General features: G+C 49.3%; 1 protein-coding gene and 1 long non-coding RNA gene across 12 annotated transcripts in view; one reads left to right on the forward strand and one right to left on the reverse strand.

The window, feature by feature from the left end:
- Nucleotides 1-21857, forward strand: part of TRAM2 (translocation associated membrane protein 2) — a 69720-nt gene that overhangs the window by 14965 nt on the left and 32898 nt on the right. For 5 of the 11 annotated variants that reach the window (XM_006056765.4, XM_044929016.2, XM_044929012.2 and 2 more), the window contains exon 2: nucleotides 21149-21212. In XM_006056765.4, coding sequence (XP_006056827.1) covers nucleotides 21149-21212 — 64 coding nt within the window. Of the gene's footprint in view, nucleotides 1-7977; nucleotides 9207-10899; nucleotides 11186-14268; nucleotides 14358-19525; nucleotides 20336-21148; nucleotides 21213-21857 lie in introns of those variants that run through there. The other 6 variants (XM_044929021.2, XM_025268452.3, XM_044929014.2 and 3 more) reach the window with 6 other exon arrangements.
- On the reverse strand, nucleotides 4975-6926 carry LOC123329660. Its single transcript, XR_006545173.2, has 2 exons — nucleotides 6788-6926; nucleotides 4975-5185 (listed from the first exon to the last, which is right to left on the reverse strand). It is a non-coding gene; the product is annotated as an uncharacterized LOC123329660 (long non-coding RNA).

Genomic DNA, 21857 nt, shown 5'->3' on the forward strand with positions numbered 1-21857 from the left:
GATTTAAGTTTTACTCTGTTTGCCCAGTGTACTTGAGAGCTTAGTCACGTCTGACTCTTTGGGACCCCATGGACTGTAACCTGCCAGGCTCCCCTGTCCATGAATACCGGAGTGGGTTGCCATTTCTTACTCCAGGGTATCTTCCTGACCCAGGGATCGAACTCGTGTCTCCTGTGTCTCTTGCATTGGCAGGCAGATTCTTTACGGGTGAGACACCTGGATGCTGTGGTTTTTCATGATTGTAATAGAAATGCACAGACCAAATTCCGACCTTTCCCCCGGGCAGTGGTATATCCAAATATTTTGAGATGTTAGCATTTTTAAAAGTTGAGGTTGTTTCTGAATGCCTGCCAGTAAGGGATTGGTTAGATCAGTTGAAAATGGTGACATAAATCTATATGCAATGTCACAGAAGGCTGTCCATAGCCTATGGGTGTGTGTTTCTTTTTAAATCAGGTTATCAGGTTATAGAATGTAATGTTAGTGTGGTCCTCTCTAAAAACTTGGATTTGTTTTATTTTTATAAGAAGACAGTGGTAAGGGTAATTATCAAGATATAGTCGATGGTTTTGTTTTCTGTGTGTGGCACAACTGTAATTTAATTTTTTTCCATGCTTCTATCTATATTTTTTCAACGAAATATAGTTTTGGTAAGCAGAAAAGGCACATTAAGGCTGTTACCATTTTGGAGATGGAAAGATGGAAAGTTTGGATTGGTGCAGAGCCTGTTGCTTGGAGAACAGGAAAGCTGAATGGAGAGAGGAGAATGGGGAAGCACCTGGAGGTGGAGTGGGAATTTGGGTGTGTTGGGTGGGGGAGCTGGAGAGGGGGGTCCACGGAGCTGCCAGGGGATGCTGTAGATATAAGCTCGTGCCCTGGATCTTAGAGACGTCATTCCCACCTGCTGTAAATAAGAGTGTGCTTTTCTGAAGCCTTTTTTAAAGAAAATATTTATTGATTTGGCTACTCCAGATCTTTAGTTGTAGGGTGTGGGATCTAGTTCCCCTATCAGGGATTGAACCTGAGTCCCCAGCATTGGGAGTGTAGAGTCTTAGCCACTGGATCACCAGGGAAATCTTTCTGAAGCCTTTTGAAGAGAGGTTCAGAGGGTGAAACGGGGGTGTTTCAAGCCATTCAGAGAAGCGAATACAGACACCTCAGGAAAAACGCAAGTCAGGGTGGACCAGAAGTGGAAATGAAACTTCTCAGTTTCAGTTATTAACCGAGCAAGTCACATGAATGAAAGGGCCTGTGGTGAAAATTTAAGCTTTTAGAAACAGCAATTGAAAATTTCAAGTTAAATCCTAACACAGCAGGTCATCGTGGCCCAATGTGGGGCTGTGGAAACCGGCCACCCTGTCCACTTTGGGGTGACATCCACCCGCCTTGGTTTCCCGAGCACCTCCCTACCCTTCCAGGGCTGTAGCGGGTGAACAGGTGGTGGGGGCAGGGCTGGATGGTACTATCTCGGGGAGGGTTTCCGTGAAGGTATGGGTCTTGACTGCTTGAAGAATCTTTGGACCCACAGCGTCTTGCTCAATGCTAATAGCCTGGGGCTGCTGACTCCTCTTCCCTGCCCAGGTGTGTACCCACCTGCTGTTTGCGATGGTGGCTTTTGTGCATGCTCCTTCGCTCAATCGTGTCTGACTCTTTGTGACCCCATGGACTGTAGCCCACCAAGCTCCTCCGTCCATGGGATTTCCGGGCAAAAATACTGTGGCCCTTTCCTCCTCCGGGGTATTTTCCCAACCCAGGGCTCAAACCTGAGTCTCCTGTGTCTTCTGCATTGGCAGGCAGATTCTTGACCACTGAGCCACTGCATCAACACATTATTTGTTAAACCTGATGGTGTAGAGGGAAGAGTGGGAGAAGGGACAGCCTTGGGGCTTTCTGTGGTTTTCCATTGAAAAGATACACAGAAAGTGATAAGTGGCAAAGCAGCGGTAACAAATTGGAAGAAAAATGGCTGATGATGACTTCCTGAGTATGTGATGTGCCCAGCCTGTGCTGGATCTGGCCCTTCTGATTGCGCTGACCCTGTCAGCAGCTCTCTTCAGTACGTCCTGTTGTCTCTCCATGCACAGAGCATTCTAAGCAGCCCCATCAGAGTTGCTGAAGGCAGGACTGGGATTTAACATCTTTCTGAATTCGGAATCCAGGCTCTTCACTGCCGTGCTCCCCTGCATCTCAGGAAGGCCCGTAGGCAGCATGGGCTTCGGGGCGAGGCAAGGAAGCAGTGTGGGCACGGACTGCAGGAGGGGGAGTCTGGGGAAGGGGCGGCCAGAGCTGGCCCTCGAAGGGAAATTGAGGCAGAAACACAAATGGAAGGCAGAATGGAGGGCTGATCTTCCAGGCAAGAGAAGTCGTGCAGAGAACTGAAGGGAGCCGTTAATAGATGAAGTGCTGCAGAAGTTTCTAGGCTGAGTAGGCTGGGGAAATGATAGGCTAAACAGGTTTCTTTGCTTCAGGATTTATCAGAGCCTTTAATGGAGCATAATGAGTCTTGTATACCTGCTCCCCAAACATTTGTTGGCCTTGGAGAGTATTTCATGGAGTGATATTCTAGAACATTCTTTAGGGTATCCAGGGCTATTGTACTGAGTTTGGGGAGTTGTGGTAATCAAGGGCGGAGAGGGAAGGAGGTTCAGGAATGTCAGATGGAAGGGTTAGACGTTTTCCTGTAAGCAGTGGGGAGCTTGGAAGAGCGTGGCTGTTCTAGCTAGGATGGCCAGAGAAGAGGAAGAAGACTGAGTCCTGAGGCAGAGACTCCAGTTAAACCCTCTTCTGTAGGCTGGTGAGAGATGAGGGTGTGAGCAGAAATAATGGATTTAATTACATAATAAAGCCAACAGGTGACTGTAAAGGCCAGTGGGAGTCCTTGACTGCATCCTGGGACATGGGCAGATATGGGCATGTCTCTTGGGTATCAGCTTTTGAAATAAAGATGCATAGTGTGAGTTTTGGCATGCCAAATGGGGTCAGTGGCGTGCTGTTTAGGCAAAGATGCAGCAACGTCCCCCAGGAGAAAGAGCTGAGTAGGAAAAGTAGATTTGAATGTCACTGGCTTCGAGGTGGCCACTGGGGCAGGATTTCTAAAGGACCAACAAGGGCCAAGCCTTGAACCCTGAACCTGGGGGTGAGCCGCTGTCCTGGCAGCATCTGTGTGTGGAGGAATCTGAGGGAGCAAAGGGACTGCAGGGAAAAACCCTTTGGAAGAGGTGACTCCCCAGGCCTTGTGGGCGGTGGCTTGTAGCCTGAGGCTCCACAGCTGCTTTGTGGCTGAGCTTCTAAGAACAGTCCGCCGCGTCCTCTGGGTGCTGTTTTCCTTGTGTTCTGCAGGACTGCCTGCTTTTTCTGCTTAGTGATAAATATCACGTCAGGGTTAGATATTTACTGGTGCTTCACGGAGGGCTGCTTCCCTGGGTCGGGAACATCCCCCGGAGGAGGGCACTGCAACCTGCTCCAGTATTCTTGCCTGGAGAATCCCATGGCCAGAGGAGCCTGGCGGGCCACAGTCTGTGGGTTTGCAAAGGATCGGACACGGCTGAGCACGCATGCACACAGGAGGGCTGCAGGCAGCTTCCTGTCAGCTGTGTCCCCCGGTGCCCCCCAGGACTTTGGACTTGGGTCACTTCTTGTCCCCCGCACCCTCTGTCAGGCGGCTGAAGGTCATGAGGGTCTTGTGGTCCCACCCAGCAGTCCATCTCCTCTGAATCCTTGCCTTCTGGACTTCACCTGGGGGAGCCTGAAGTCTCCGTATTTGAGGCTGGGGCCCGGTGTGGCCCGGGGCCTGCTTGACAGCACGTGGCTTGGGTTTCCGTGTTAACGTTCCCAAATTGGGATCACAGAGGATCGAGTGTCATGCTGGCTGGTCGTGCCGAGCCTTCTGGAGCAGCCAGCTGCAGAACTTTCAAAAGGCCGCGTGTAACTTGCGCAGGAGATGTGGAAGGGGTGGGGGGACCGAGATGGGGACAAAGAAGCCAGTTTGTGAAAGAGAAAAAATAAATGAGCATAACAGCCCTGGGCCATTGGGTGGGGCGCAGCAGGACACTTGGGCACTGTGCAACCCCTTTCCTCTTCCCTTCGGATTTTTCCCCTTCCACAGCCGCCTTTAGTCAGCGCCTTAGTGACCCCTGCAGACCCCCTCTGGGTAAATACAGCCCCTGCCTCTCACCCCCCCACTCATTATGCATTCCTTTAATCCGGCCCATCTCCAGGTTGCCAGCTGGCAGAGACTCAGCGGATTCCAAACCCCAGCTGGTGCCGGAGTGTTTACACGGGGAAGCTTGGCAGACAGCTTGCCCCCAGGCTGCTCAGCTGGAGGAAAAGGTGGAAGGACGTCCCGGAGCTGAGGCCCGGTTTGTCTGCAGGCTCTCCCTTCCCCGCCACCTACCAGACCTCCTCTGTCCCTGAAAAGGAAAAGGGAAAAAATCCCCCCATGTCTGAGGAGGTGCTGGGCTGGGGTCTCCCTGGCTTACCCCTTCCACCCACTTGGAGCCTAAACAGGCTGAGAGCCTTTCATTTGCCTGCTGGAGCAGATGAGATTATTATTTCAAAGCTGTTATTTGTCAGTATAAAGTCAGTCTCCAGAGTGGATGTGACTTTCCAAAATCAGGGCTGGAAGCTCTGTGATCAAATATTCCTGAAGCCAAGCCTGGGGTTCCCTTCTGCAGCCCGAGGGCAGTGGTGTCCTAGGAAAAGGCCCCTGAACACGCAGGTCGCTGGTCTGAAGCAGGGGCTTGTGTTGTCGAGAGTGTGTGAGAAGCCAGTCCCAAGGCATCTTGCCCAAGGGAAGTGGTTTCTGCTGGTTGTCAGCATTGCTGGTCATCGCAACTCGGAGCAGCCGTCTGTCCGCCTTCCCGCTAGTTTCCTGGTTAATGCTCCCAGCATACACGGATGGGAGAGGATTCGGCTGATGTGATGTGCCCTGTTGCCAGCAGTTGTATTGATGAGGTTAATTATTGTCACGTGGTATTAGTAGTAAGCCTTTTATTTGAAGAGCATAACAGTTTCAATCCAGGTCCCGGTGGAAACAGATGAGATGATTGAAGGTGCTGTTAACAGGTGGAGACAGATAGGATGAGGGGAAATGGACAAGACATGGTAAACCACCCCAGGGCTTTCGATCTTGGAAGGTGGCCCCAAATCTGAAGACACGGAGGATGGAGCCGGTGCAGAACTTGTGCTGTGAGGGAGAGAGGGAGGAAGAGGGAGAGGTGGTGGGTGAGTGAGCTGTGGCTGAAGGAGGGGGCTGGACCTTTGGTATGTGATCGAGTCACTGCCTCGTCACCCAGCAGGGAGGGCGCCAGGTAGTGGCACCTCCTGGGGTCCTCTCACCTCCTGTGGAATCAGATGAAGCCAGGGCTCCAAGAAGCCCATTGATGCACTCGGTAAAGGTCATCACGCCCTCTGCCCTGGGCCCCAGGGCAGGATGGAGACTCAGCCAGACCAGTAGCACTTGCACATTCTCTTCTATCTCCTGTTTTGAATCCTGCCTCCTTTATGCCCGCGGGCAGTCGGAAAGGGGGGCAAAGGGATACCGGTACTCCTGAAATACTGCAAACTCTGATGACAGCCTTTTGGGGCAGATGTTTCCTGATTGCAATAATTCAAATCCTGGAACACGTTTACTGTAAGCTACTGACTACCCTGATTGATCTCTGGGGAGACCAGGATCGCCCTGGCTCCTGAACCAGTTCAGATAATGCTCAGGTACCACTTCAACCCATTTCCTTCTCTGCCAATGCTCTGCACCCTCGGCCTTCTGGGACCAAGAAGAGGTTCCAGTGGAACGTATATAGGATTCTTATCATGTGTCCAGTTACCACTGGTCTTGGAACATCGGTATCCAACAGGAAATTACTTCCCTGATGGTTTCACGTGGAGAAGCTCAGACTCACTAGACCATTAAATAACTGATAAAATTTAATTGGCAAACAAATGCAGGATGGTCTGTCAAGTTTTGTGTCTGGAAGTAGAGTTCGGATTTTTATGTGACAGTTTTGCCTCCCTAATTGAGGGAAGCAATTACTTTTTCATCTGTGCTTGGCTCTTTGGGGAAGCAAGATGTTGAAATGCCCATGATGCAGGAATGGACAGCATCCCATGGATGAATTCAGTAGGCCAAAAGTCTACTTTGGAGCCAGGTTGCTTTTAGAATGAATGAATGAATGCTAGAATGAATGAATGAATACTTGAATGAATGAATGCAAACTTTAAGGGGTCTGAGGGCCAGATTTCCCTTCCTTTTCTTGTTTTTAGACTAGCTTGTTTGAAATACATGGGATTCAGCTGATCTGAATTGACCCACATAGTAGATGCCCCCCAAAGTTGCCCTACACAGTAGATGCCCCCCAAAGTTGCCTGATGCAGTAGATGCCCCCAAAGTTGCCCCACACAGATGCCCTCCAAAGTTGCCCCACACAGTAGATGCCCCCCAAAGTTGCCCTACACAGTAGATGCCCCCCAAAGTTGCCCGACACAGTAGATGCTCCCAAAGTTGCCCCACACAGTAGATGCCCCCAAAGTTGCCTGACACAGTAGATACCCCCCAAAGCCGCCCCACACAGTAGATCCCCCAAAGTTGTCCCACACAGTAGATCCCCCAAAGCCACCCCACACAGTAGATCCACCTCCCCGCCCTGCCCCACCAAAGCCCCCCTGGTGCACTGAGCTGGCTGGCTCCATCTGGGTCCTCTGCACTGTCTCAGCACAGTTGTGTCTCTTCTCACCCTCGCCCCTCCCCTCTACTTATCCACAATCTGTACATCTTTCTGGCCGAGCTCACCCCTCCCAGGAGTCTTCCCCAAGGAGATCCATACGCTCCAAGCCCAGAGCACTTGCTGATATTTAAGGAGTCGCTCCTTTGTACCAAGGACCCTCAGGGTGCAAAGATGAATAAAGCCACAGTCTCTGCCCCAGATAGAAGGACCCCCACTTGTTCTTTGTCTCGTCATGTCCTGATTCACGGCATCTTTTCTTGTCTCACAAATAACTCTTCGCGCAAGAGAGTCTCCATCGTTAGTTTTCAGGCTCACTGTTCAGGGGTGCATGTGGCTAAGAGTCCACATGTCATAGTCTGATGGATCTGGGGTTCCAGTCCCACTTCTGGGGCTTACTAGTCATGTGCCTCTGGGCAACCCTCCTAAGCTTTTTGAGCCTCACTTGTTCTGTATAATAGGGCTTGTGGGAGGGTTAAATGAGGTAATTTCTGTTAAGTGTTTACAGCGATTCCTGGCACATGGTAGGAACATAGTAAGTAATAGTAGAGGCAGTGTTCGTAGCAGTAGGAGTTTCTACAACAGAAGGTTAAATGGGGTGATCCTGTTTGCTGTTTACCACAGGGCCCAGCATTTAATGAGATCTCACACATTCATTGTTGTTCCTTACAGGCTGTTGAGGGTTACGTGAGGTAATCACGTAAAACGCCTCAACCTGGCCCAGCTGGCAGTAAGTGTTCAGTAAAGCGCAGTTTTACCACTGCTGAAATTAAGGATTTGCACTGGATTGACAGGCTGTAGCTTCTGGTTTGGGTCTGAGCCTTTGAGGGAAGGAAGTGGGTCTTAGAAATTTGTGTGTCTCCAGTAGCATTGTGCCTTGCACAGAGCATGCCCTCAGTAAACATTTTGTGATTGATAGGTTGATTTTATATTTTTAGAAGTTTTACATGTTCTTTAACTTTTCAGATTTTTCAGTTCTAAGCAGAGGTATGTTTCTGGGGAGAGTGTCTTTCTTACCAGCCTGTTTTACATGCATGCGCACACACATACGCACTTCTCTTGCTTTCCTTGACCCAGCTGTTAGAAAACTTGGTGTGGCCACTATAAGATCCAGGAGAAGGCCCCAGAATCCCGCCTGCGGCTGTGGTGGAGAAGGCGGACCCCGGCCTCAGCCGGCCCTTATATAACTGCGTGTCTGAGGGTTCTGATTCCGAGCCCCATCACTCCGACCAGAGACAGTGAAGGCTGCTGGAATGATGGGAAGTCGGAGGCCTCCTGGTGGTCCTCTGGCCAGCATCCTAACAATTCCCCTGAACAGCTGTCAGGCAGAACAGCTGTCCTCCTGTGAGTCCATCCAGGCGGCCCTGCCTCTCCCTCTCGGGCCGCGACTGAAGGTGAACTGATGGCCTCGGAGGTGGCCGCGCGGTGCTGGGCCCACGCGGTGCTGGGCCAGGGGAAGCGACGGACAGGCCAGAAGGTTTCCCAGCCCTGTTGAGCGTGATGGTGCAGGGCTGTTGTTATAATTTTGGTTTTGCTCCCCCACCACATCCTCCCCAGTCCTCTTGACTTCCTGTTTCCCCCTCGAATTACATCAGTTCAAGGCATACTGAATGAGCATCTTCTCGGATCTGAACAAGTGTCAGAACTTCAGAGGCATCAGCAATCTTGTGGAGCTGCCCATGGCCAGTGCTCCCTCAGCCACCCCTCGTCTGTGGTCCTGTATCTCATTTCCTCAAGAGATCCCCTCTGAGTAGATGTATTCCTTCCAGCTCCCCCGTTTTCTGCATATCCAGTCACTTCACCTCCCGTAGATTTTCTCCTCACCACGCGGAGGTTTGAGAACTCTTCCATCCCTCCCTGACCTCCTGGCCAGGTCCAGATCTGTCTCCCCTTCTCTCTACGTTTCACGCTCATCTCATGCGCCAGCTTCTGCCACCTCCTTTTCTGCAACATTTTACTCAGCAAATAATGAGTTTATGATCTTCCCGTCCCCAAATCAGATAGACTATTCATGCACTCATTCTTTCAGCAAATATTTATTGGGGTCCTAGTGTGTACTGAGCACTGTTCCAGCTGCTCTGGATCCATCAGAAGAAAAAAAGTTAAGACCACTGCCCTCTGCAGCAAGAATCTCCATCCCAGGCTGGCTGGTCCTCCCTGGAGCCCAGACTCCTCCAGACTCCTCCCCTGGCTGCTGTTCCTTCTGCCTCTCTTGTGGGTCCTTCTCAGCCCCCTCCCTTTCCCTCCCCCTCCCGGCCCTGGACCACAGCTGCCTTCTCTCTCAGTTGATGATCCCACCACCCTCCCAGCATTCTGCATTACCATTCTAACCCCAAGCACATCTTACTGAAGTTATATGTTTCACCGTCCATCTCCTGAACCAGACGGGAACATCGCTGTTGGATACTCCATCTGAATTCACTGTGTCATCGAATCTTCTGAAAACGACCCACGCTGCCTGTGTTTGTGGCCATTACTTTCGTCCAGGTCTGCGTTACCCTTCCTTCCAAACTGGTTTCCTGCCCCCCAGCCTTCCCCAGCCCCTCCTCTGCGCCCCGAGCAGGTATGCTCTCAGCAGTGGAAACCTCAGTGTGTTCTCCCCTGCTTAAAGCCTCCCACAGGGAGCAAAAAGTCCAGTTTTTATACCCACCATAGAGGGTCCTTCATGGGACTTGGTTCTTGCCAGCCTTCCAGCTTCATCACTTTCCACATACAGGCCATTCATTTCCCCAGAGTCATATTTCTCTGGTGTCTCTGAGAGCGTGCAACCTGCTTCCTGCCTGCCTTTGGCCTGTCCATCCCTTCAGTTCTTCACGGCAGGCAGAGCCCCCGTCTAGTCTCCAGAGCTGCTGTGTGTACCCTCTGATAATGACGAGGTTGTGTTGTAAGCTTTTCCACGTATATCTGGCTTTATCTGGCTGGGCTCCAGGTTTGGGAAGTGCCTTTCCCGCCTGGGATGGTGTTTGGGGTAGGGGTATTCTTGTGTCTGGGAGTTGAGGGGGCAAAGCTTAGGTGGGGTGGGGTACCTGTGGTGTCCTGGGATCCAGGAGGGGGCCTGATTCCTTTGTAGGCACTAAGGAGTCACAGAGGACTGTGGAGTGGGCCTGTGGTGTTCTCAGGAAGGCTGATCTTGGTCTTTCCCAGTGCAGTCTGGGAAGAGGGTGAGACCGCACTCAGGCTAGCTCCTTGACCTGCCCTCTGCAGGCCATGGCCTGGGCTCCTGCCTTAGAGGGGGCAGAGCAGTGGCTGAAGCACTGTCCCCCGTCGAGGCCTTGGCAGCGAAGCCCCCCCCGCCCCCCCGCCTTTGTGTGTGCCTGTCTGTCTGCATCCTCCCCTCCTCCACCTTTGCTGTGTGGTTGATTGCTCTACGTGGAGTTCATCCGAGCTTTTCAGCCAAAGCTTAAGGTCACTGGTGTCCCCAGCGGTTCCTGTTCCTTCTTATGTCCCTCTGAAATAGAGTTGCCCAGTTTCGCCCCTGGCCCTTGCTCCAAGGCCTGGATTCATCAGCAGGTGGTCGGGGGTTTGCACACTGGATGTTGGATGAGGGTGCCTGCTGCCGCCTGTCTGCCTCTGAGGACCCAACCTGAGTTCAGCCTCAGTCCAACCTTTCCCTCTGAGGTGTGGTTTTCTTCCTGGGCCGCCTTCACCTGTGTGAGGTCACAGGCAGCCTCCTGGGTTGCTGAGAGACTGTGAAGGAAGCTGGCCTCCTCAGCAGAGAAAAAGCACCACACATTTTTAGATCTCATTTAAAATACTGCTTTGAATTAGTAAAGTGAGATTTTGCACTAACATGCATTGCTTAATCTGAGAGTGTGTGTGTGTGTGTGTGAGAGAGAGAGAGTATCTTGGCATATAGCTTGTAACCTAGATATTAGTGTTTGCCTGGGCTCTGTTTATTCATTTTAGGGTTACAGAGGGACTCTTGTGGCAGTGTGGGCACCTCAAGTGGTGCCTTGGGGGTTAGAATTGTGTATTCCGTCTGTCTGTAGGACATTTTTCTGGGAACTCTTGCCTTTCATGTTATTTTCCTTTTCCACTTTGAAGACGATTTGGAACATCCCCCTGTGAATATTATTTGCAGACAAGGGATGTTTGAGTGCCTGGTGTTTTTCATTCACCTTGATGGCCTTGATTTAATTCACCTGAACCAAGTCATCATCCATGAAGTTCTCTCAGGTGCCCTCCTGCGGGTGGTCTTCGGCAGGCCTTCCTGGACTCGTGCTGGGTAGACTGGGGGCCGCCCAGGGCAGGGTATAGTGCATGCGCAGTGAGCGCGGGAGAGCGGAGGTTCAGAGGTGCGATGCGCAGAGCAGAGCTCAGGCCTCGAGTGTGGAGGGTAAGGTGTTGCCTGCAGTTAGGTGGCACCCCAGGGGACCCGCCGAACCCGCCCTTCACTCCTCAGGTGTGTGTGCAGAGACCAGGACGACAGACAACGCACATCCTCAATTGCAGAGGAACGGCTGAATGTAAGAGCTCACTGATTTGCCTTTTTGCCCTCTGTTCGCTCAGTTCGCGTGTGGGCGGAGGTGGACAGCCTGAGTCAGGGCCTCTCTTCGCGGCTCGACTGGAGCCCAAGAGGAATCTGAAGGTTCCCACGGGAATCAGGCCTGGTCTGCAGCCCCGGAGAAGCTTCATCGCTTTCCCCAGTTCTCTTCTCTAGCAAGCTCCGCTCCCCACGCCTGGCTGACGTTTTTAAGTAGGAAACTTTCCAGACGGTGGAAAATCATTTAAAAGGGTGGCCTTCGACTCTGGTCTACCCCGCTCTTTCCTTCCTTCATTGTAAACAAGCAAATGAAGGCAGATCCACCTGGGCCTCGCCTGGTTCCTCCCCACCCCGCCCCCCAATAATCCTTCCACTTCCTCCAAACAGGAGGAAATGCCACGAGCTCCTTGGGTCCGAATCTCGCTGGCAGCCCCTGGTGATGATGGCCAGTGAGTAGTGACTGGCTGCCGCAGACACATGTGGCTTCAGAATTGCCCCCTCCCTGTGTGTCCCGCCTTATGGAGCTAAAGCTTCTCTAGAAACTGCAGTTTGGTGGGCGTTGTGATATATTGGTGCCACAGTTCCTTTTCTGCAATCAAGTCTAAGATGTTACTTAATCCCCAAAAAATCACTTGGAGCCTAAAATTCTACACTCCACAATCCTTTCTTTTTTCTGTGTTGATTTTTATTTTAAAGATGATACTGCATCTGAACAAGTAGCTTTTGCTCATAAAAATAGTTTGTTTTCACTCATGTATGTGCTCTGGGAATATCCACAGAGAATCTGAACTCTGCCATATCCTGCAAGAGAAGCGCATTTTAAGAGCATTGACATGCTAGAAAGGTATTCTGTGTACACACTTCCTTATTTTGTTATTTTTAAATTTTGAATGACTAAGTGCTGCTTTGAGTGTCCTGGGTGGCTCAGAGGTAAAGAATCTTCCTGCCAGTGCAGGAGACTCAGGGTCAGACCCTTGGTTGGAAAGATCCCCTGGAGAAGGAAATGGCAACCCACTCCTGTATTCTTGCCTGGAGAATCCCATGGACAGAGGAAACCTGGTGGGCTACAGTCCACTGGGTCCCAAAAGAGTTGGACACAACTGAGTGACTAAACAAGAACAACAAGGCTCTTCTTTATTTTTATATAGTTTTTAGCTTCTGTGGGGAATGGTTTCTGAGTATGCTGACCCACCCAAATAAGGGGAGAGCTGCTGAGGATGAAGGGGAGGTGAAGTATGTAATCAACTAAGAGTATTTAAAATATTGGCTCAGGGCTCTTTGTGGGAGGGAGCAGATGAGAGTGTGTATATATTAAGGCCTCTAGAGAAGAAATATACATGGGATGTAGGTATTTTATCTAAGGCTGTCTGTAAGGCACATAGTGGGTCGAATTCCTTCTATACAAGCATAGGTTGCATAAACATGCAGTCTTAAGGTTATCAGTCAGTTGTGGCTGTAAAAGAAGTGCAAAGAGCTGACTTTAGACCACCTCCTGTGTTTTAGTACTGGATTAACCTCAAATTCAGTTTTCATATGTATCTTTTTTTTTTTTTTTTTTTTCTGTTTTTGATTAGCTCATCTTGGGAATTCCCTTGCTGTCCTGTGGTTAGAACTCCGTTCTTTCACTGCCAAGGGCCAGGGTTCAATCACTGGTCAGAGAAGTAAGATCCTGTAAGCCGCTCAGCATGGCCAAAAAAATTAAAAGCTCAACTTCAGAATTTTAGAAACTGTTTAAGTGGCCCTTTCTAAATTCCTCTTGATTCCAATATAATATAGTTTAGACCTTGGAATCAATGAATGTTCTAAAGCCCCTGCTATCATTGTATCATGGTTGCTCTGATGATGGGTTTTTCTCATAAATATACAGTGTCATTTTTTTCATTTGATATAGGACTATGATCATGACTGTTAACAGAGTCTTTTCAGCACAATGAACACAGGTTTGTAGAGAATCTGTTGTGTGTGTTTGAGTAGTTTTGCCTTGTTCTTACATCAAGGCAGTTTTTCAGGTGAAAAAACGGAATCTCCAGGTGTTTATAAAAGCCACACGGAAGGTACCATCAGCAACCTGCCCCTGACTGCAGGCACTCGGCCCTCCCTGCCAGCCCCTGCTTATCCAGATGGAAACGTTCAGAAAGCAAGTGTGAAAATCATCTTTGTCTCAGCTGTATCTGCCTTTATTGAGTGGCAGAGGGGCTTCAAACCTCCTTCACTGAGTCCCAGCCATATTACAGTGCATGTAGGTGACCAGCCGGAGAAGGCGATGGCACCCCACTCCAGTACTCTTGCCTGGAAAATCCCAGGGACGGAGGAGCCTGGTAGGCTGCAATCCATGGGGTCGCTGAGGGTCGGACACGACTGAGCGACTTCACTTTCACTTTTCATTTTCATGCATTGGAGAAGGAAATGGCAACCCACTCCAGTGTTCTTGCCTGGAGAATCCCAGGGACGGGGGAGCCTGGTGGGCTGCCTTCTATGGGGTCACACAGAGTCGGACACGACTGAAGCGACTTAGCAGCAGCAGTAGCAGATGACCAGCTGGACTCAATGAAGCCAACACTCCAGGAGAGAAAGGCTAAAAGACTCATTAAAAACACTCACCAGTTGAGCATGACGTATTTACTTTTTCTTACAGTTTAAAACTGAAATATAGTTGATGTACAATATCATATAACTTATAGGTGTACAATATACTGATACACAATTTTAAATGTTATAGTTATTATAAAATATTGGCTATATCCCCCATGTTGTACACTGTATACCTGTAGCTTATTTTATACATAACTGTACCTCTTAATCCCCTACTCCTATATTGCCCCTCCCCCCACCTACTGGTAACCACTAGTTTGCTCTCTGTATCGGTGAGGGGTGTGAGTTTTAAATGTTTTTCTGACTGAAATTTTTCTGTGCACCACCTGGGCAGGAAGATGCAAGAGCAGTTTTGGGAAATTCTAAGTGGAGATCATGTGGCTTCGGAGAGCAGGCTGGGGCACGACAGGGGGATAGGTCACTTGGCTCACTTGTGCTCCTGAGGAGCTGGGTGTGAGCATCCCTCCCCAGAGGTTCCAGGTCGGCTGCATGGACTGCGGTTCAGCCCCTGGGTGGGTGAGCTTCGTTTGGAGCAGGACCCCTCCCATCTCCTGTCCTTGGTGGTGAGTCCTGCTGTGCAGCCCCATTCAAGGACCAGTGTGTGGATATGGCCACGAAATAAACAATAAACCAAACCGAAGGTCAAATACTGCTTACCTGGAAAGCCAGGAGACTGCCTTCGTTGCATCTCTCCTCTCTTATCTCTGCTGTCCAGACATCAGCTTGCAGTGAAGGAGAGCAGACTGGGGCATTGGCAAGCCCAGGTGTATGTGGTACATAGGCATGGCAGGTTGACCCAAGAGGTCTTGTTTTCTTGCTGTTGGTTACAGGTGACACCTGGGCCTTATCTTCTCATGATGCAGATGCAGTAGTAGATTTTACACTCTCAGCAAGCTGTCAGCATGAAGCTGTTTTTTAAATTTGTGTGTGTGTGTTTGGCTTGCTGGGTGTTTCTTAGTGTGCAGGATTTTCTCTGGTTGTGGTCCTCTGGCTTCTCATTGCAGTGGCTTCTCCTGGGGTGGAGCGCGGGCTCTAGACTTCAGTAGTTGCGGCTCCCAGGCTCTAGAGCGCAGGATCAGTAGTTGTGGTGCATGGGGTTAGTTGCTCGGAAGCATGTGGGATCTTCCCGGACCAGGAATCAAACCTGTGTCTTCTGCATTGGCAGGCGGATTCTTTATCACTGAGCCACCAAGGTAGGCCAAGGCTATGTTTTTAGCATTAATGGTAAGTGGAACCAGGAAATAACTTTTTGGAGCTGAAGGTGGAGAGAGGATCTTTAAGGACATGCGTTCTGATACCTAATCCTTTCTATGCTTATCTGTAAAATGGGAATATTATGAGGATCTGCCTCACAGGGTAGTTGTGAGAATTACAGGAAATAATTTCTGTGAAGCCCTTAGAAACATGCATTGCACTGAGTAAGCCCTAACATTCACCACCATTGTTGTTCATGGATGAAAAAACTGGGGTCCAGAGAGGTGAAATGCCTTGCCTGAGGTCGGTCACCCACACCCACAGCAGGACTGGTACTGGAGTCCGTCTATTATGCTTTGCTGGAGGCAGCTGTTTTACTGGCATCCTTGGTCTCAGTTGCAACTGAGAGCTCAGATTCATGTGCCCCTAATAGAACACGGCATGTGCAACAGTTTGGGTTCTGTTACGGCTGCACAAGCACGCTCAATGTCACTGCCTTTGTGCTTGATGCCCTGTTTGAGTTAAAAGTTCAGTGAAGCTTCCTGTGTGTGTGTGGTGGCCCCTCCTACATAATTTAGTATTCTTCTTTACATTAGCATATTAGCACGTTTGCACTTTCACCCACTGAGCCTGGCATTTAAAATGCTATTAAGCTCGATAATGTTTCCTATAAACAACCTTAGAAGGATGGGAAATAAATGGAATGACATTTTTAGTAGGTTCCTGTTTCTTAGCCCTCTGTGTTAACGAACCCAGCCAGTGCTGGCAGGCGGGTGTTTGTTGTTTCATCCTTGGTCTGAAGTTGGGAGAAGTTTGGAGTGAACCTTTGGGGTGCCAGAAGACCTCAGAAGTTTCTTGTGCTGGAAAAGTAGAGCTGCCTTTTTTGTGTGCTGGAAAAGTAGAGTTGCTTTTGGAGGGGCCGTCTTTTTTGTTTTCTTAATTAAGGGATGTGATCAGTCTAGGAGCTGATGATCCTCCTCCCTTCCTTCTGACGACTTTGAGAAAGTTTAAGGCCAAATTTCTGGGGGCCTTAAGCCAATGAGACTTTCTGAAGTGAGTTTTTGTGGATCAGCCTCATCAGTGCTCCTTCTCTTTGCCTTCAATATATATTTTTTGGTCATCCTCTCCTCCTATTTTATGTCATCATTCTATTTTATGTGTCATGTTGTATGTCTCCTAAATTTGTTTTTGAAATGCATTAAAAAAAAAATCAAATTGTTGCCTTTTCTGCTTGTGAGGTCTTGGTGGACAGGGGACTTCTCTGTGGCTCAGGTGTAGTCTCTTTGTCGTCAAAGCAGAGAAAACACGTTATCTTGCTGAGGCGTGTAACGTGGAGGCAAGCTTGGCTGCTGCAGACAAGGATGCATGGCTTGAAATGGTTTCTGCTGTTACGACCAGGGGCGTAGGGATGGAAAAATACAGGAATCTCGAATTTTTTGCCTTAAGCAGAGTCCCAGATGCTTTCCTCTTAGAATCATGTTTAGAAAGCATCTGTTAAGCTTTTGTCCGTGGTTACTAAATGCTATAGCTTCTTGCAGTATTCGCTCATCAAATAGTCATTTATGAGAGATCTACTACATGCCCAGCACTGGGAAGGCCCCCAGGGAGAGAGAGGGGACATGCACAGGGGATGAAGGCAGAGGACAAGCTGAGGGTCAAGTGACAAAGCAGCAGCGCCTCCCCTGCCTAATCAGGTCTGCATTTAACAAGCACTTGCCCAGTGCAGGCCGTGTCTAGGCACTGTTGCAACAGTGGATTGAAGATAATCAAAGACCCCTCCTTTCATAGAATTTACATCCCAGTGAAGAGAGTTTAAAAACAAGGAAAGATAAGCCATATAAAGCCGGCTGCTTATCAAGGATGACGTTTATGGTGCGTAAATTACACCCCAATAAAAGTTAAAAAGGAGAAAACCTTTCGGGTTCACCCCAGAACAGAACTCTTGGCGCCTCTCACGTGTGCACTGCTGCTGTGTGCTGACGTGTACCTGTGATCCCCAGCACCCCATCTCCAGGCGACTTTGCGGTGTCTGTGGACATGCGCAGGGCAGTGGGGTGTATGGCTCACTCGACAAGCACGTCCCGGATGGAGGGGAGCCGGCTGATGCTCTGCCTTCCTGATCCAGCTCCTGCCATGAGCAAGTGGCCTTTTTGCTGTCTGATTAGTGCCACGGTCTTGCATCTTCATGCCTTTCGTTTGTGACTTAGCTGCTTACAGGGGCCCTCACATGGGGTGCCAGGGTGCCGTCTGGGGATCTTGAGCATGGAGAGGCCGGGATGGGCCTGGCGGAGAACGTACGTGTGTTAGAGAAGCTTCCTCAGGCTCAAGCCACAAGCTCAGGGTTCATGTTTCAACAGTGTGTGTTCCATGCAGCGTCTCTCAAAGGGAACATGTGTAAACCACGGTTACATATTGATCAGTTGATGCAAATGTGCTCAGAGGCCTGTAGGAGTCTGATCCCCTGTCCCCTAGGAGCAGTGAGTGGTCCACTGTTCCTGGGATCACAGTGATTTTGCAGAACAGCAGCAGTAACAAGAATTGACTGGGTATGCAGGGCTAGGCCAAGGGCATTGGTACAGCCCATATACCAGATTGCTGTCATCCCTAAAGCGAAGTGGGATTATCCTTCCACCAGTTAGAGGCTAATGCTCTGGGTGTTAACTCCTGTGTCAATAGCTGTTTCCCTTAATTCCGGGTACAGCGTCTTGTGTAGGACAGCATTCCTTCACATCCCATTTTTGTGGATGTGTATATTGGGGCTAATTGAGACAGAAACACAGCTTTTTCTTTAACATATAGTTGATTACAATATGGCATTTCAGGTGTACAGCCAAGTGATTCAGTTATATATATTTATTCTTTTTTCAGATTTTCCATTATAGGTTATTCTTTTTCATATTTTTCCATCGTGGTTTATCACAGGATATTGAATGTAGTTCCCGGTGCTGTGCAGTAGGTGCTTGTTGTTTATCTGTCTTCTATACTGCCGTTTGTAAGTGCTAATACCATACTCCAAACTTATCCCCAACCCCCAGCTTTCCCCTTTGGTAACCATAAGTTTGTTTTCTATGCCTAAACGCACAGCTTTCTAATTTGTTTAAAATAGACTTTCTGCCTGTTACACTTTGTGCTTTTAACCAATTAAAGAAGCTAGCGGCATGCTTCGTTCTACCTTGTCCCTATGTTTTCTACTTGTATATCCCTGTTGACTTGTTTGTGCCCTTTATTGTCATTTTCTAAAAATTTTTTTTCAATGAAACGAAAAAAAAATCCGTCTGTATACACTTCCACAGAGAGGCCATTTTATTTGGCCTAACTTTTCAGCATAAAACTTTAGGGGTAACCCCATGGGAAATTGTAATGAAAAGGCCTAGTTTTTATAGGAAGTTTTTATTATATAGCCACTTATCTCTGTGTTCCCATCAGTAAAGGAAAAGTCAAGCTACACATTCTGTGTCACCATACTTGGAATACTTTCATGCATGCTGGATGTTTTTGTGCCTTGGTCTGTACATTCCTGCGACAACCATTTGATTAACCAAGCTAAGAAAGTGACTTAAACAGTACTTAATAAGTTCTTTTACTAAGTGAAGTAAGTCAAGGAGATAGACAAATACCATGTAATATTGGTATATGTGAATATATTGCCTATATGTGAAATCTAAAATATACAAACAAATTTGTTTACAAAACAGACAGCATGGAACACAAATTTATGGGTACCAAAGGGAAAAAGCTAGGGGGCAGGGAGGGATACATTAAGAATTTGGGATTAGCAGATGCAAACTACTATATACCAAATAAATAGCAAGGTCCTACAGTTTAGCACAGGGAACTGTATTCAATATCCTGTCATAAACATAGTGGAAAGTATGAAAAAATACATGTGTGTATAACTGAATCTGGTGCCCTAGTGCTGTACACCAGAAACTAACGCTGCATTGTAAATCAACTATACTTCAATTAAAAAAAAATGGAAAAAAAAGTAGTAGCTCTTTTAAAATTTCTTCACTCTTTAATCCCTTCTGTCAAGTGGTATAAACACAGACAAAGTTATGATGTCAGAGTCAAATGAAATTAATTCCAAGTGGATAGATGCATAGGAAAGCTCTCAGAAAACTGACCCCGCACAAGTGGGGAGAGAGGAAAAACCAAGAATGTAGAGTGAATATTCAGCTCTTAGTTTACATTTCTGAATTGTTTCAGTTTTTAAAGTATGTGTGTTTCTCTTGAAGTTAAAAATGGACCTAAAACATAACTTGATTACATGAAATGAATTCTATGGAGGACACAGACAGAAACTGGCCAGAGAGACGTGCTTTGCGAGGCTGGGGAGGGTGGATCTCCCATGAGGGGCTCCCAGGCCAGGCTGCACCTGGCCTGCTTTGGGGAGCCTGGTGGGTTGCTGACACCCCCGAGGGGTAGGGTTAATTGAGGGTGGTCCAGGAATCGAGATTCTAGAAGCTCCCCCAGAGGTTCGAACATGCAGCCTGGGTTGGATCTCAATGCTGTACTCATGAGACTCTGATATATCTTAGGATGGACTCTGACCCAACTTTAAGGGACCGCCTGGGGGTTCCTATGGTTGATGTGAGTCTCTGCTTCAGGAACCCCAGCAGGAGAGTCTGGCAGGCACATGGCACTGACCAGGTTTTCCTCCATCCCCGCCCAAGATTCAGAGCCCGGGAGAAGGTGTCTGATGGGCTGGGGAGAGCTTCTGCCCCCTCCATCCTTCCAGGAGGACGGGGGTCACCAGACCACCGTCACCACAACTCAGGTGGGGAGAGGTATCTCTTCAGGAAATGTTGGTGCCATTGGGCAGGGGCCAGGGGGTCCTGGTCAGCCAGAACTACAGAGAGGTCCACTTCAGCCTGCCAGCTTAAAAGGCGAGTGTGTTTCTTAGGTGACACTGGAGGAGACTGTGCCCTAAGAAGTAGGCAGTGTTTGGTAGGGTGTCCTTCAGCCATCTCCCTGCTGTTCCTGCCACAGAAACCCGTGTTCCCTCACACCCACAGGGCACCCTTCACATCTTTCTGTTTAGAGGCAAACCAGTAACTCTGCTGATAAAGTGTCCCCAGGGGCCTGCCAGGAAAGGCCTGGTGTCTGGCTACCCCATACCTGGCCTCTGCACCTGCTCCAGAAACATCAGCACATCAGAAACATCTGGGGAGCTTTAAATGACGCTGACAGCTGGGCCATCGCTGCCCCACACCGCACCCCGCCCCAGACCAGCTGGGGCACCGCAAATATCCTGCCTTTTACAGACACAGGAAGTGAGACTCCAAGTGTCCGATGGGCTGGGGAGAGCATCTGCCCCCTCCATCCTTCCAGGAGGACGGGGTTCAAGGTGGGCAAATGCAGAGGCAACGTGTGAGCCATGGCAGTCGGTTCTAGAGTCCAAGCGTCAAATCCCCTCATCTTACAGTCTCTCCCCTGCAGGCTGAACCACGAGAGGACTGAGTTGGCTGTTAATAACCCAGGTGACAGCCACGGTTTTATCACAGCACCACTGAGATTTGAAAGGCAGCTTTCGAAATAAACAGACCAACAGTATGGGGTGTTGTGTCCTGCCACCCCCTGAGTAGAGAAGATGTGAAATTAGCAGCTGGAGTTCTCTGTTTCTGAGGCTCGGGTTTAGATTTGGAGGGCTGCCGCCCACTGTGCAGTTAATCAGCATGCTGGGGAACCTCAGCTAGGTCCTGAGTTCTGGAAACTCTGGAAGGCTGTGACCTTATCTTCTATTAGTTCCTGTCTTCACTGGTGCTGGGTACTTAGAACCAACTTGATAAACACTTGAGTGAATGAATGAATGATGCACAGACAAATGTGTATCCTTTGCCTTCGAGCTCTCTGCCAGTGGGTGGAGCACACCTTGTCGCATTCTGTCTGCAGCGAGCACCAGTCTAGATACCATCCAGGACTTGGGGTGGTTTCGTTTGTTTTCAGTGCAGGTATTGGGAGGGATGCCATTAAAGAAAATGGGGGAGAAAAACAAATGTTGCTAACTCAGCTCCAGGTGAAACCCTTCATTGGAGAGGCCTGTGGGTCTGAGAATGTGAAAGGCATGGACTCCAGGGCTGGTCGCAGGCTTTGCTGGTTGGTTTTTTTTTTTTTAATGTGGCCAAGAAGCTAACTTGGAACTTTTCCCTCTGTTTCACAGGTCACCGCCAAGACTGCCTTCCTATTTATCTTACCTCAGTACAATGTTAGCATGCCTACAGCAGGTAAGGAAAGTACTGGTCTCTATCTTTCTCGGGTCCTGTTAACCCCAAAGTTCTTGGAAAACTTCCTTTTCCTGTGCCATGTATGATCATTTTGGATATCTAGACTGAGCATCCCACTTCCTGTTGCTGAAAAGGTGTCAGCCACATGCAATGCTCAGCCAGGGGCTCTGCAAGCTTGGGGTTCTGAGGTCCACCTCCAGGAACTGGGTGGGCATTTCTGGGGCCCTCCTGGTGAATAAAGGGGGACACGTTCTTCCCTGAATCCAGTCCTCCCTCCTCATCCTGCAGTGAGGTGGTGAGTTGTCTGGACATGGAGGTAAGATTCCTTTCTTGGCCTGGCTCCACCAGAGGCTACCTGAAGGGCTTTGGGGGCAAAACTCTTAAACCGTGGCCTCTGCAGGACATGGCTGGCGTCTCTCCCAGACTCGCCTGCCCCTGCAGTCCCTGTAGCTAGGCTCTAGGGGAAGTCACACCCTGGGGACGGCTTACTCAGCCCTTCATCTAGAATCAGAGCTGGTTGGAGAGGGAGAAAACACCATACTCATGACGGAAGAGACAGGAAATGGCACGGCCAGCTCATCCCAAGGCACATGCCAGCCTGGTGGGCACACGGACCATCTTGCTCCTTGCCATGTGGTCCAGGGT

This window comes from Bubalus bubalis, chromosome 2 (genome assembly GCF_019923935.1).
Source record: "Bubalus bubalis isolate 160015118507 breed Murrah chromosome 2, NDDB_SH_1, whole genome shotgun sequence".
NCBI lineage: Eukaryota > Metazoa > Chordata > Mammalia > Artiodactyla > Bovidae > Bubalus > Bubalus bubalis.